This window comes from Balaenoptera acutorostrata, chromosome 2, assembly GCF_949987535.1.
Source record: "Balaenoptera acutorostrata chromosome 2, mBalAcu1.1, whole genome shotgun sequence".
NCBI classification, from domain to species: Eukaryota; Metazoa; Chordata; class Mammalia; order Artiodactyla; family Balaenopteridae; genus Balaenoptera; species Balaenoptera acutorostrata.
The window spans coordinates 98,266,921-98,279,931 of NC_080065.1; the positions used below are offsets into that span (position 1 = coordinate 98,266,921).

Sequence of the window (13,011 nt, forward strand, 5' to 3'; positions counted from 1 at the left end):
TTAAGGAAGGTAAAAAAATTTTTTTCTTCACAAATTCACTGATTCATGTTTAATATTCTGTATCTAGCTTTTCAGTATTACACCAAAGAAGAAAACGTGCTGTTTTCTAACAATATTTTAAATCATCCCAAGATGTTTTCATGCAACTAACAGCTGAAGTGATCACCAGAAAGTACTGTTTGAACATTCTGGTCTGAATAATCTCTGAACGGTTACTGACCTAGGAGAGGCTCGAGTTGGCACAGCAGTGTCAACAGAGAGAAGTAGGAAAGAAGACAGTCAGGCTGCACCAAGAGTTGAGACAGACTTCTGAGGTCCTACATGTTGAAGATACCATGATGTTATTTGAAGGAACAAAAGAAACTACAAGTCCATTTATTTTAAGATGCCTTACCATGAGATTCAAGTCCAGCTCCCTGTGCCAACCCATTGTCATAGGACTGAAAAAGAAAAATATGTTCAGTTTAATAGGGAAATAATAATAAGTAAATAAGTTGTCATTATGCTAATTTTTTGTCTCTTGATCTAATTTTAGTTCTCCTTTGTATTTTTCAAAATATGCACTCTTTCCCACAATGAAATAGATCTAGGCATTTTCAAGTACCTGCTCTTGTCTTATTCACCAAGTCAAATCAGTAAATGTATGCACTAGGCATGTTCCGAGAATAGACTGTTCAAAGATGGCGCCTACATATTTAATTTCTACCCAATAAGAAGCCCCAACCTTTATTCCTCTCCCACTTGCAAGAATATATGAATTTAAGGAAAGTGTAAGGATTTTATACTCCTGTAACATTACAAACACAAAACAAATCTATTTTGAGGCTCTTGGGTAGCCGATGATAATGGTGCCTGCCTAAATTTGAATCTCCCCACATATCCCACAAAGTCAAAACAGGATAAGAACAATACAACTACATAAAACAGAAACCTTGTCAAAGCTAGAAGACATGCTCAAGCTTCAAATTTCCTGTCTATAGAAAAAGAAGCATCAAATCCCACACTCCTGACATACTTTTGCAGAGAGCAAGGGCAATCTATGAAAACTTGTGAGGAAGAGAGAGGAGGGGTGCTAATGGCAGGTCTGAGATTACCTAAAATCACTAGCTTAAATCACTAGGAAAAGCCTGAGTGTGAAATACAGGCAATCCTTGCTTTGCACAGTTCCAATATACACAAATTCCAGGTACCCTGGCTTAGTTAAGTAACATAGTATGGTTCAAATTTCAGTAATAACAATATATTAACTGTGAGCAACTGCATAAAGTACAAACTTGCTGCTAGCTCCTCAGTCCACAAACCATTACATACATAATAGATGTGTATCACAATCAGTGACCAATCACGTCACCTTTTTCAAAGTCTGTGAGTAATTGGTCATTGTACATGTTATTCAGTTCACACACAGACAGCAATGTATGTGGCTGTGTTGCCTCTTTGTCTTTTAGTAATAAACCCACATGATGTTTCAAAAATATAATCAAAAAAGGAGACTGGCTACCAAAGATGAAAATGAAGTAAAGAAAAGCAGTAACACTGAAAGTGAAATTGAGATCAAACAGAGTAATAAAAGAAACAGCTATCATGACAGTGCTGGCTGATTGAGACTAGATATGCAGTCAGAAAAATCAAGTGAAGGCGAAATATCTACATAAATGAGGAAAGTGGCTCTGATGAAAAAGATGGAGATGTTCTAGAGAAGAGATGCTGGCAAAAACTTCACATAAAAGGAACGCTCAGATATTTCACAACGATGAAAATGCAAAGGACAGAATGTTGGAAGCTGATACAAACTTAGAAAGGAGTATGATCATTTACCAAGACAGAAAAGTGCCTGCTCTATATTATAAATTATATAATGAGAAGAAGACAAACAGTGCTGTTCAAACTACTATTGATGAATTTTTTTACACAGAAAACACTTTAATTTTCAATATTGCTAATGTTTTAAATTATGATGTACAATAAATAAACATTGGTTTTATCATTAAAAAATTCTGTGTACATTTATAACAGTAATAGTTTTTAATATTTTGGCAAAAAATTATAAAGGTCACAGAACAAGTGTCATTTTTCCCACTGATGACTAAAATCACTTTGCATCATTTCAGCCTGCAAGAGCATCATTACAGTCTGGCACTACCAGGCGAAGCGAGGATGCCTGTACTGTAGGAGCTCCGGTGACACTGAACAGTGACTACAGAGAAGAGACCGAGGAGAGTGTGCAAGTCAAGGTGGCAGCACTCAAAGGGCGTAAGTCTGGTGAAGACAGCTAAAAAAGGAAGAGAGAAGGGTCCACTGAAGACCAAAAAATTGAAAACTCCAAAGAGCAAAATGCAAAAACCCGGGAAACAGAAGAGAACCTTTCTCCTACCAGAAAATCACAGAACTCACAAACCTTCCCCAATCACTAAACAAACAAACAAAAAGACACTCTAAATTAAAGAAATCATACTTTGTTTCTCTGCATTGAAAAGAGGGCACTCTTAAACTAGGAATTCTTGTAAGGAAAAAAAAAATCCACTAATGACTAAACAGAAAAAGGCAAATCTACACAAAGTAACTCTGAGATGAAAACACAACAATCAGAATGAAAACATCCCAGTATAGGAAAATCTGCTTTCACCTCCAAAAAATGGTGATAAAGCAAAGGAAAACTGTAACACAGCACCCCAAACTCAATTGCATATCCTCAAATAAGCATTTGGGAATATGAAAAGAGATTTAATGTTAAAAAATGAAAAGGATAGGGCTTCCCTGGTGGCGCAGTGGTTGAGAATCTGCCTGCCAATGCAGGGGACACGGGTTCGAGCCCTGGTCTGGGAAGATCCCACATGCCGCGGAGCAATTAGGCCCGTGAGCCACAATTACTGAGCCTGCGCGTCTGGAGCCTGTGCTCCGCAACAAGAGAGGCCGCGATAGTGAGAGGCCTGCGCACCGCGATGAAGAGTGGCCCCCGCTTGCCGCAACTGGAGAAGGCCCTCGCACAGAAACGAAGACCCAACACAGCCATAAATAAATAAAATTAAAAATAAAATTAAAATAAAATTAAAGTGAACTAAAATTTAAAAAAAAATGGAAAAGATAAACAGTAGGAAGAAATAAAAATTAAATGATTTCAGGAAAACACAGTAAGGGACATTTAAGAAAGGCTGAAAAGAGCAAAGAGAATAAAAATGAGATAAAGAAGTAAAAAGGGTCAGAGAGAAAGTGGTTGAAATGAAAGCTAAGCAAAGAAAGAAAACACACAAACTTGGAATACCTAAAGAAAAAGGAAAAGTAATGGACTACAAGTAGGGGTCAGCAAACTGGGGACTACAGGTTAAATCTGGCCTGTGGCCTGGTTTTGTACAGTCTAAAGTTAAGAAAATGGTCAAACTCATTCCTAATAAAATAAATGCAAATTAAAAACACTGAGATACCATTTTTCACCCATCACATTGGTAAAAATAAAAACTGTGTGACAACACATTCTACTGGTGAGACTGTGTGGACACAGGCACTCACATACACTGGTGGGAATATAAATTGGTTCATACCTTTTGTAGAGAAAATGGGCAATATCTGATAAACTTTATGTATGCATTTGTTTTTTTATACAGCAGGTTCTTATTAGTTATCTATTTTATACATATTAGTGTATATATGTCATTCCCAATCTCTCAATTCACCATATCCCTCCCCCGCTTTCCCCCCTTGGTGTCCATACTTTTGTTCTCTATATCTGTGTCCCTATTTCTGCCTTGCAAACCGGTTCATCTGTACCATTTTTCTAGATTCCACATATACGCGTTAATATACAATATTTGTTTTTCTCTTTCTGACTTCACTCTGCATGACAGTCTCTAGGTCCATCCATGTCTCTGCAAATGACCCAATTTCGTTCCTTTTTTATGGCTGAGTAATATTCCATTGTATGCATGTACCACAACTTCTTTATCCATTTGTCTGTCGATGGGCATTTAGGTTGCTTCCATAACCAGGCTATTGTAAACAGTGCTGCAATGAACACTGGGATGCACGTGTCTTTTTGAATTATAGCTATCTCTGGGTATATGCCCAGCAGTGGGATTGCTGGGTCATATGGTAATTCTTTTTTTTTTCCTTATGTTTGTTTTATTTTTTCATTTTGAAAAAAGCATAACATATGCTTTTAAAAAATTATTTTAAAAAAACCCTAAAAAAGCATTTTTTTTTTTTAAATTTTATTTTATTTATTTTTATTTATTTATGACTGCGTTGGGTCCTCGCTTCTGTGCGAGGGCCCTCCCCAGCTGCGGCAAGTGGGGGCCACTCTTCATCGCGGTGCACGGGCCTCTCACTATCGCAGCCTCTCTTGTTGCGGAGCACAGGCTCCAGACGCGCAGGCTCAGTAATTGTGGCTCCCGGGCCTAGTTGCTCCGCGGCATGTGGGATCCTCCCAGACCAGGGCTCGAACCCGTGTCCCCTGCACTGGCAGGCAGATTCTCAACCACTGCGCCACCAAGGAAGCCCCAAAAGCATATTTTTTAAAATTTATTTTATCAAAGGTATACACATCCACCATTTAGAAAGTTAAATGGCACTGAAAAATTTACAACAAAAATTTATAACAAAACAGTGATTCCCTGCATCATTCCTCACACTCCTCCAGTACCCCTTTCCAGAGGCAACCACTTTTCAGTATTTGGCCATTTCTTCTGGAGTATACATCTTGGTGCTTCCAAATAATATGCCTAGATCATATTGTTTTAAATTGTGACTTTTAGACATATTCTATCATTTATTATGGTAGATAAGCATCCAACTCTCTTACACCCCATTCCCCTCTGTTCCTGTGCCCCATGCTCCAAGGATACTACACTTTGCTTAAATCAATTTCTGTGATTATGTAACTTGTCTACGAAAATACAATTCACAGTTGAGCATCGTGGACTATGGTTGTTTCTTTTCTTCTTATTTTTCCTGAAATTAACTGTTACCTTTTCCCCCATCTGTGTGTTTTACTTTGTACTGACCGTCTAATAGACACACCTTCTGATAGACACAGTCAACCACCATTAGACAACTACTAGTGTCTGTCTTTCTCTTGAATAGAGCCCCCCACTCCTCCACCCTTGTCCTGTCTGGGTTGAGTGCTCTCCACACTGTTGCAGAGCTGTCATCTGGGGACTTCCCTTCACTATCAACCTTGGAACTTCCTATGTTTTTCACCTGAGTTGGATTTCTTTTTTTTTTTTTTTTTTTTGAGTTGGATTTCTTATCTCTTCCTCTTTCTTGGTTTACTCTTTTGTTTTGGTGGAGAACATCCTCTAGGAGTCAAGGCAAAGAAGGATCTTCCCTTTGTCCCAGTGTTGTGAAATTTCACAATAATGTTCCTGGGTTTGAGCCTATTTTCATCCATTATAATGGGCCCTCAGTGGTCCTTTCAGGATATCTGGAAACTCAGATCTTTCCCTTCTGAGAAATCTTCTTGTACTTTTTTTTAACATCTTTATTGGAGTATAATTGCTTTACAATGTTGTGTTAGTTTCTGCTGTATAACAAAGTGAATCAGGTATATGTATACGTATATCCCTATATCCCCTCCCTCTAGAGCTTCCCTCCCACCCTCCCTATCCCACCCCTCTAGGTGGTCACAAAGCACTGAGCTACTCTCGCTGTGCTATGCAGCTGCTTCCCACTAGCCATTTTGCATTTGGTAGCGTATATATGTCAATGCTACTCTCTCACTTCGCCCCAGCTTACCCTGCCCCCTCCCCGTGTCCTCAACTCCATTCTCTATATCTGCATCTTTATTCCTGTCCTGCCCCTAGGTTCATAAGAAACATTTTTTTTTTTTTAGATTCCATATATATGTGTTAGCATACGGTATTTGTTTTTCTCTTTCTGACTTACTTCACTCTGTATGACAGACTCTAGGTCCATCCACCTCACTACAAATGACTCAAACTGCAAAAAAGTACTCTTTTGAGTAAGAAAGCAGAAATAAAAATGTACATATCTGTTCATCAAAAAGAAGTACAGGGAGGCCTAACCAAAAACTAATGAGAACGTTTACCTACAGAGTGAATGGGAACAAGGTGGTAAACATGGGAGTTAGGAAGGGGGTGGAGATAGAAGGAACAGGAAGCCCTGTGAGTTACACATCTCTGAATATAACTTTTTGTATAGTTATGACTTTCAGAACCGAGTTAATATTTCACATATTAAGGAAATAAAATCAACAAAGTTGGGGGGGAATCCTAAAATAGAATCCGAACAGAAACAAATAAACAACTTTATTTCAAATAAATTAACATAAACAAACTAAAGGTTGGGGGTGGAGGGAATAAAAGAAGTAACTCAAGTGTTTCTTAAATATAACATTTTGACTACATACCTTCAGGCTCTAAACAAAAAGAACCAATGCATTCTGGATAATAGGAGCCAGGTTTGTCACTGTCTGAGAAGGGAGTTACAAATGAAAAGAGGAAGGTTAAAATGAATCTAGTGGTACTGGATTAAAATTTGAGGTATTAGTGTGAACTCATGGTTTTTGATTGATTGATAGATAGAGAAAAAGATATAGATGTGTATAAGTGTGTAAGGGGGATGTCTGTGTATACATATATACATTTCCTACCTCTGAGAGAGGGGCCAGAAGCAGTGATATCCCAGTACCAATAAGCACATTTTGTGCCCAAATCGTGGTTTCTAAACACCACCCTCCAATAAGAACTAGAACTCCTTGAAGAAATGACCGATTTCAGAACTGAGGCTGGGAAATTAAACTATGAACCTGGAATATCTTGCGCCAGAAGACAAGGAGGTGCTCAAAGAATGAAGGGGACATATCAAAAGGGCACAAGGGGCTTTTGCTGGCTGAAGGGGTGAAGGGGTGAAGGGGTTTTTGCTGGCTGAATCTGGGACAGCATCAAAATAAATAATTATAGTTACAGATAATAACCCATTGAGTAGAACAAGAATCTAGAGTGCCTGTTTAAATTAAATAAATAAATAAGTAGATAAAGGTGAAGGGAAAGCTTTTCGTAACTGTAGAATTTTAACTGATAATTACAGAATGAATGATAGAGCTGGAAAATCATCAATGCATACTAATACTAGTGGATAAAAGTTTGATGAGGGACAGGATATTTATACAATCTCCAAGTATCTCACCATGAGATACTAAATAATTACAAAGGGAAAAATGCTAACTTTACAGAGGAAAATCTGGCATACACCACCTTAACCAAGTGAGTAAAGTTAACATCACCAATAATAGAGCAAATCAACATGTTGTACCTCCAAATACAATGCACTGAGAAGAACATGGTGTTATTTCTGCAATATTCATGCCAAAATGCATATCTCCCACCTCTGTCTGTAACATAAATCTCCTTTCCTCTTAAAACTCCTTTTATAAAGCAGAAACTAACACACCATTGTAAAGCAATTATACTCCAATAAAGATGTTAAAACTCTTTTAAAGGTTTCCTCTTTCTGCCTCCACAGGCTTTTAAAAACCTGTGCTATTATAGATTCTATAAAATCTGATTCACATTCACACATTCAATTAAAAATAACTCCATTCCTCTAAGAACTTACATTTTTGTTCTGAAATATGGACTAGTGAAAGTCGAATTAACAGCCTAAAATATTCTAATCTATAAAAATTTCATATTTAGGAAGTAAAATAGACCTGGGAAGCAGCACTTCTGTTTCTCTGGTTGTATATGAGAGACTAAAAAGTAAAGCAAAGGATAGTTCTGGCTGAGACTAAACTAAGTTTTCCTTACTATTGTTGATAAAAAGACTAAATTGTATTGCGTGAAAGAATAAAATTTCTACTTGACATTCTCCTTAAAATAAACCTTAGATTAAAAAAAAAACCCACATAAAAGTATTAAGAAACCAAAAGTGATCCAAAAATCTATTGTCAGCCCAGTCAATCTTGCTAGTCAAAATGGCTTAAGGAACTCACACCTCACACCCAATATAGGAATAATCTCACCAAGGGCACTGTAATTCTCCTTTATGCTTGGCTGCGACTTCCACTTCCCAATGATCCCTACTAAGATAGGTTATCAACATTTACCTTTGAGATTTTACTATTTTTTGCTTCTAAGGCTGACCAATCTCTTTCTCCTAAAGACAGTTTCTTTGGACACAATCAGATTACATTTAAAATTTAATGGCTAAAGAGTCAAACTTTCCTTGAATATTATTCTTAAATGGCTATTCTGATATATGATGTACCCAGAAAGCAATCTTATTATCCTTATTTCCAAATTATTGCTAGAAGAGATGAGGCATGCCCCAGCCCCCATATATCAGCAGTAATAACTTAAAACAAAGAGTCCATTTATCAACATAACTCACCATACTTCTTCTAATATAGTTGATGGCTTTTTTCATATCCATGCCAGACCAGTTGTTGAGCATATAGCAAATACAGGAAGCACAGTATACAAATCGCATGTCATTTTCACTGCCTTCAGGTACCGCACAAAAACTGAAAATAATAACCATATGATTCACTGTACTATAATTTATTTTTTGGTAGGGGGGTTAGAAACACCTACTTCATGTCTTCACTCACAGAAAAAGCTATCACTAAATACAGATTTAAAAACCATATACTACTTGTATTATTCAATAAAGGACTATTAATCTGAATAATATAAAACTATCTCTAAATCAACACTGTACTCCCAAGTTCAATTTCTGGGTAGCTTAACACACTACCACAGTTACTCTTTCCCAGATGCCACCACTCAGAGTAAGTTTCTTTGCTCTCAGCCATGGAAAGCTATGGCACAGTGGCTTGAGAATTAATAGCAGAAAAAGTAGCAGGGACCTACTGGGTAGTAAGAAATTCTCAAGCCCAAGTTCTGCTTATGTGAAATTTCTTCTCAATGTATATATAGATAACCATTAATTAACTGATCATATTGTTTTAATTTTCACATATTTAATTAGTTTTAGAGAAGTACATAATAGTTTGTATTTTATATCTATTCTTTTATTTATAAATAAGGATAAGATAACAGTGACCAAAGACTATAATGAAATATTGAGAAATTAGTCACATGTACTTGCTGAGGTAAATATTTAGTTTTATAGTATTTCCAATTAATGTCAATTTACCTTATATGTTTCCACTAATTTCCCCCTCATCAACAGCAGTGTTTTTAATACTGACAGGAAAAGAGAGACAGCAGTAGATGGAGTACAGATATAACAACGTGGCAGGATTTGTTTGCAAAGTCTTTTCTTTAGACAGCCTCACTACTGCTTTATCACTTCCCAGACTTAAAAAAAAGTTTCACCTTAAAACTCTTTCGTTAGACACACCACTCAAACCATCAAATATTAATGAACTCACTACTTTTTCTATCCTTTAATAATATCACAGAAACTACCTACACTAGAATATAATATTCAATGTTCATCCCTTTTCCCCCATCACTATGTCTTAAGGCATAAAAGTTTAGACTAAATGTACGTCTGCTTCAAAATGTCCATTGTTTTTACCCAGAAGGTAAATTAAAGTAGATCCTTATCCGGAAACTATTAAACCATTTATTTATGGATCTATTATCGCCTTTAAAAAAAAGAAAAATGAACTAAGAAAGAATGGAATTGTTATTGTGATTACTTTTATTTTCATTCACATAAGAAATATTTCACTGATTAGGCACTTAAACCATATGTATACAGTGAACTTTAGGTGGTTCTAATAAGAGTTTATGATAAACTCTACAATTCTAGTATAGTATTATATCTATTTTTAATTCCAAATGATTTTTCTTAAAAAAAATAAGACAAGTAACAAAAAATGACCCATACCTTCCATCTTCTAGCTGAAGGGCTCTCAAGCCTGCTAAGCAAGCTTCTTTATTTACTCGGCTTAGGTCATCTCCAAGAATAACTAAGCATGAAAGGCCAGTGTAGGTCATTGCTATGTGGCCACTATCATAAGGATGAGCTGTTCCAGGATTCTAGATTCAAAATTAATATAATGTTAATTAGAAAACTGAAATGAGATCTTATTTCATTATGCAATTTGACAAGAGGTTTCAGTAAACAGTAAAATTAAATGTTGTTTATACTGATTTGCATAGACAGCTGATAGAGACAAACAAAACTCAATTTCGTGTATGTCTCAACATAAGTATTATTGCATACTTTCCAGGCTACATAATTTTCAATTTTATCCTCAAGTTTATGGAAGTAGATCTGATATTCAAATAAACCAAATTATTTCAACTTCCTATTTGACCAACCATATCACTTATAATTTAAGTCTTATAAAGTTAGAAAAGCATGTAGAAATAATTATTTTTTATGCTGTACAAATTCAAATTAAATACCACAGTAGTGATCACCATTTAAAAATCCTACAAAACAATACAGCTGAAAAACATTATTCTATTCTCATATGGTTTAATTATTTGAGTCTCTAATAATATTAACACTTAGAATAACAAATGACAAAAAAATGCAAAGAAGAGCTCAAGATACTAATATTGAAAAATTCTCTAGAAATAAAACAATCTAACTTTTAAAGTTTAAATTACCAAATGAGTATTGATTGCAAAAAGTCTTTTGTGAAGACTGTTAGACTAGTAATTGCCCAGGCAGAGCTGGGGAGTCAAACTAGGAAACTCATATAACCAGAATATTTATTGGATTAGTTTCACTGATTTGACTGTTTCAACAAAACTATCAACAGTTATCAAAGATCTCTTAAGGTTTATAAAATATGTGACTCCTTGTAGGAAATCCTGTAGACTCTAGTTGGCACTGGCACAGGTAAAATTAATTTAAAAACTTATTAAAGTAAAAGTAAAAATGTAAAACCAAGTAACTTTACATTCTGCAATACACAAAGCATTTAAAGGTTTATAATTATTTTCAAATAGTCAGCCAATCCTGTTCGGTTATTTTAAAAAGATGATTTCACTTAAAAAATGTAAAACTTCACATTGTACTATTTCTCAGTTTAAGAAAGTTTTAATTTTGATAGAATAAGAGTGCATTTTAAATTCATCTTTCTCACAGGATTTCCTTCTGTTTTAGTTTGGGCTCATCAATAACTGCTGCAAATACTAGAATAACTGCCTATAACACTAGAAGGTTAAAATAGACTCCTCTGCTTTCTACAATAAATGTTAACTTCTACACTACTGTGAGGCATCAAATCCTGGCTCCACTACTCACTGCTGCATTTTCTCATTCTGGAAAATGGAGATATTAGTACCTATTTCACAGGGTTACTGTGAGGATTAAATAAAATTACTGTCTATACAGATGCTAGTCATCTTACTGATGATGATGCAAGTGCAAGGCAAATATCAAAAGGGCCACTACTTCTTTGGAGTCACGACTCAAGGGTCTTGAAACCACTAGTGACTTAATCAGAATACTTTGCTGCTCACTGACCTTCTGTAGTTCTTCACAGAGTAAGTTTGCAAAGGTGTTCAATATCCTCTATAATCTGAACTCACCCCACCTATCCAGCCTTACATATACAATTCCTTATATGGTCTCACAAATATGACAAGCAAATTTTCACTGTGGTATTTCTTTCATTCTGAGCTCCTCCTTAGAACTCAAGCTTTAATACTCCTGGATATCCTATTCCACATTTATAATCACCTTCTTAGAAATCCTGTAACATTTCATTTTTTGGTACTCAAACTAAATATCTGCTATGTTAAAAGCACTGTGGGGAATCCGAACAGAAATCAAATGTGGACCTTAACCTTGAAGGGAGAAGAGGGCTACTTGAATTAAGTACAGTACAAAGTAGAATACTGTATGTGTCATGATGGAGATACAATAATACATGGATAAAGGATTTTTTTCTGCAGCAGAAGAGGAGCTTGGTTAGGTACAGATGAAGAGGAGGCTTTACAGGTAGAAGAAAAAGTAAAAGGAAAGCAGAGAAGGCAGGTTCCAGGCTATGTAGTATGTGTTAAGGACAGTACATAATTTAATAGAGAATATGGGATTTGTTGAAGGAAAACAGTGAGAAAAGGGGGTTGAGAAGATCCATTAGTGTTTCTCAAAAAGTGTTCTATGGCCACTAAAGGTCCTGGACATTTTTCAGGTAAGTGAATGGCCCATAGGTGGTTTCAGAAGAAAAAGCAATGATACTATTTATATACTGTATTGGAAAATCATATGTGCCTCCTCAGATTCTCTTGGCTTCATCTGTCTCCTGGATTCTCAGCCACCACCCTAACTGACAACTCCTTGTGGCCCTATATGATTCCACCTAGAGTCTCTAGCTCCCTCTACCACTCAAGATTCAGATTAATGCAACACAGAATGGAGTGGGACCTAGCTTCCCCAGAAAATGCCAGGGTCTCGATGAATTAAGGGCCCAAAATGGGTTTCAGGAGACACTGTGAATCAAAGGCAAAAAATGGTTTCTTCTTACATTTTATCCTTGTTGTTTCGAAAATGCCTTGGGAGGGGGTAAGGGGAGTAAGGGGGCTGTCTCTTAAAAGTAATGTTATCAAAGAACTGTTTTACCCCAGCAAGTGTTAAGTATACATCTGTATAGGGTATGGTGCTGTATAATGGTCATTATTATCAGTGTCATGACTTTTAGATATCCTGTCCATTATGACTAAATGGAGAGCTACCTCTATTCAGGACTGGCTTAAGTTGGAAAGTATTATATGTATGGGGAAAAAGGACAATTTTTATGGATCCTTAGTTTCTAGATTCTCTGTTAAAAGCAATTGGCATACATGATTGGAGACACCTTAGCAAAGTCATATGACTTTGACACAGGCATTCTGGTCTACAGCTTAAGGCAGAGGAAGATAGTTGAAGTAGTGCCTCTATCAAATCATGTCACCTTTCCAAAATCACTGCTATTTATTCCAAAATTTTGAAGCAGAGTGTGGAAAAATTGGCAACGTGTCATTTACCTTCAGCTTGTAAAGGGATATAAATCTTGATGTACTCAGTGTAGCCAGCTATTGGCTTGTAACCGTTATATAAGCAGACTGACCCCCATCAAGGAAAAAG

The 13,011-nt window shown here is 36.1% G+C and overlaps 1 protein-coding gene across 1 annotated transcript in view; it reads right to left on the reverse strand.

Annotated features, from left to right (window-relative positions):
- PGGT1B (protein geranylgeranyltransferase type I subunit beta) overlaps positions 1 to 13,011 on the reverse strand; it is a 56,256-nt gene that overhangs the window by 22,240 nt on the left and 21,005 nt on the right. Inside the window, exons 4-6 of the mRNA XM_007192115.3 lie at positions 9,814 to 9,965; positions 8,344 to 8,476; positions 395 to 440 (exon numbers count right to left, since the gene is read on the reverse strand). Of these exons, the coding sequence (XP_007192177.1) occupies positions 395 to 440; positions 8,344 to 8,476; positions 9,814 to 9,965 (331 nt within the window). The remainder of the gene's footprint in view (positions 1 to 394; positions 441 to 8,343; positions 8,477 to 9,813; positions 9,966 to 13,011) is intronic.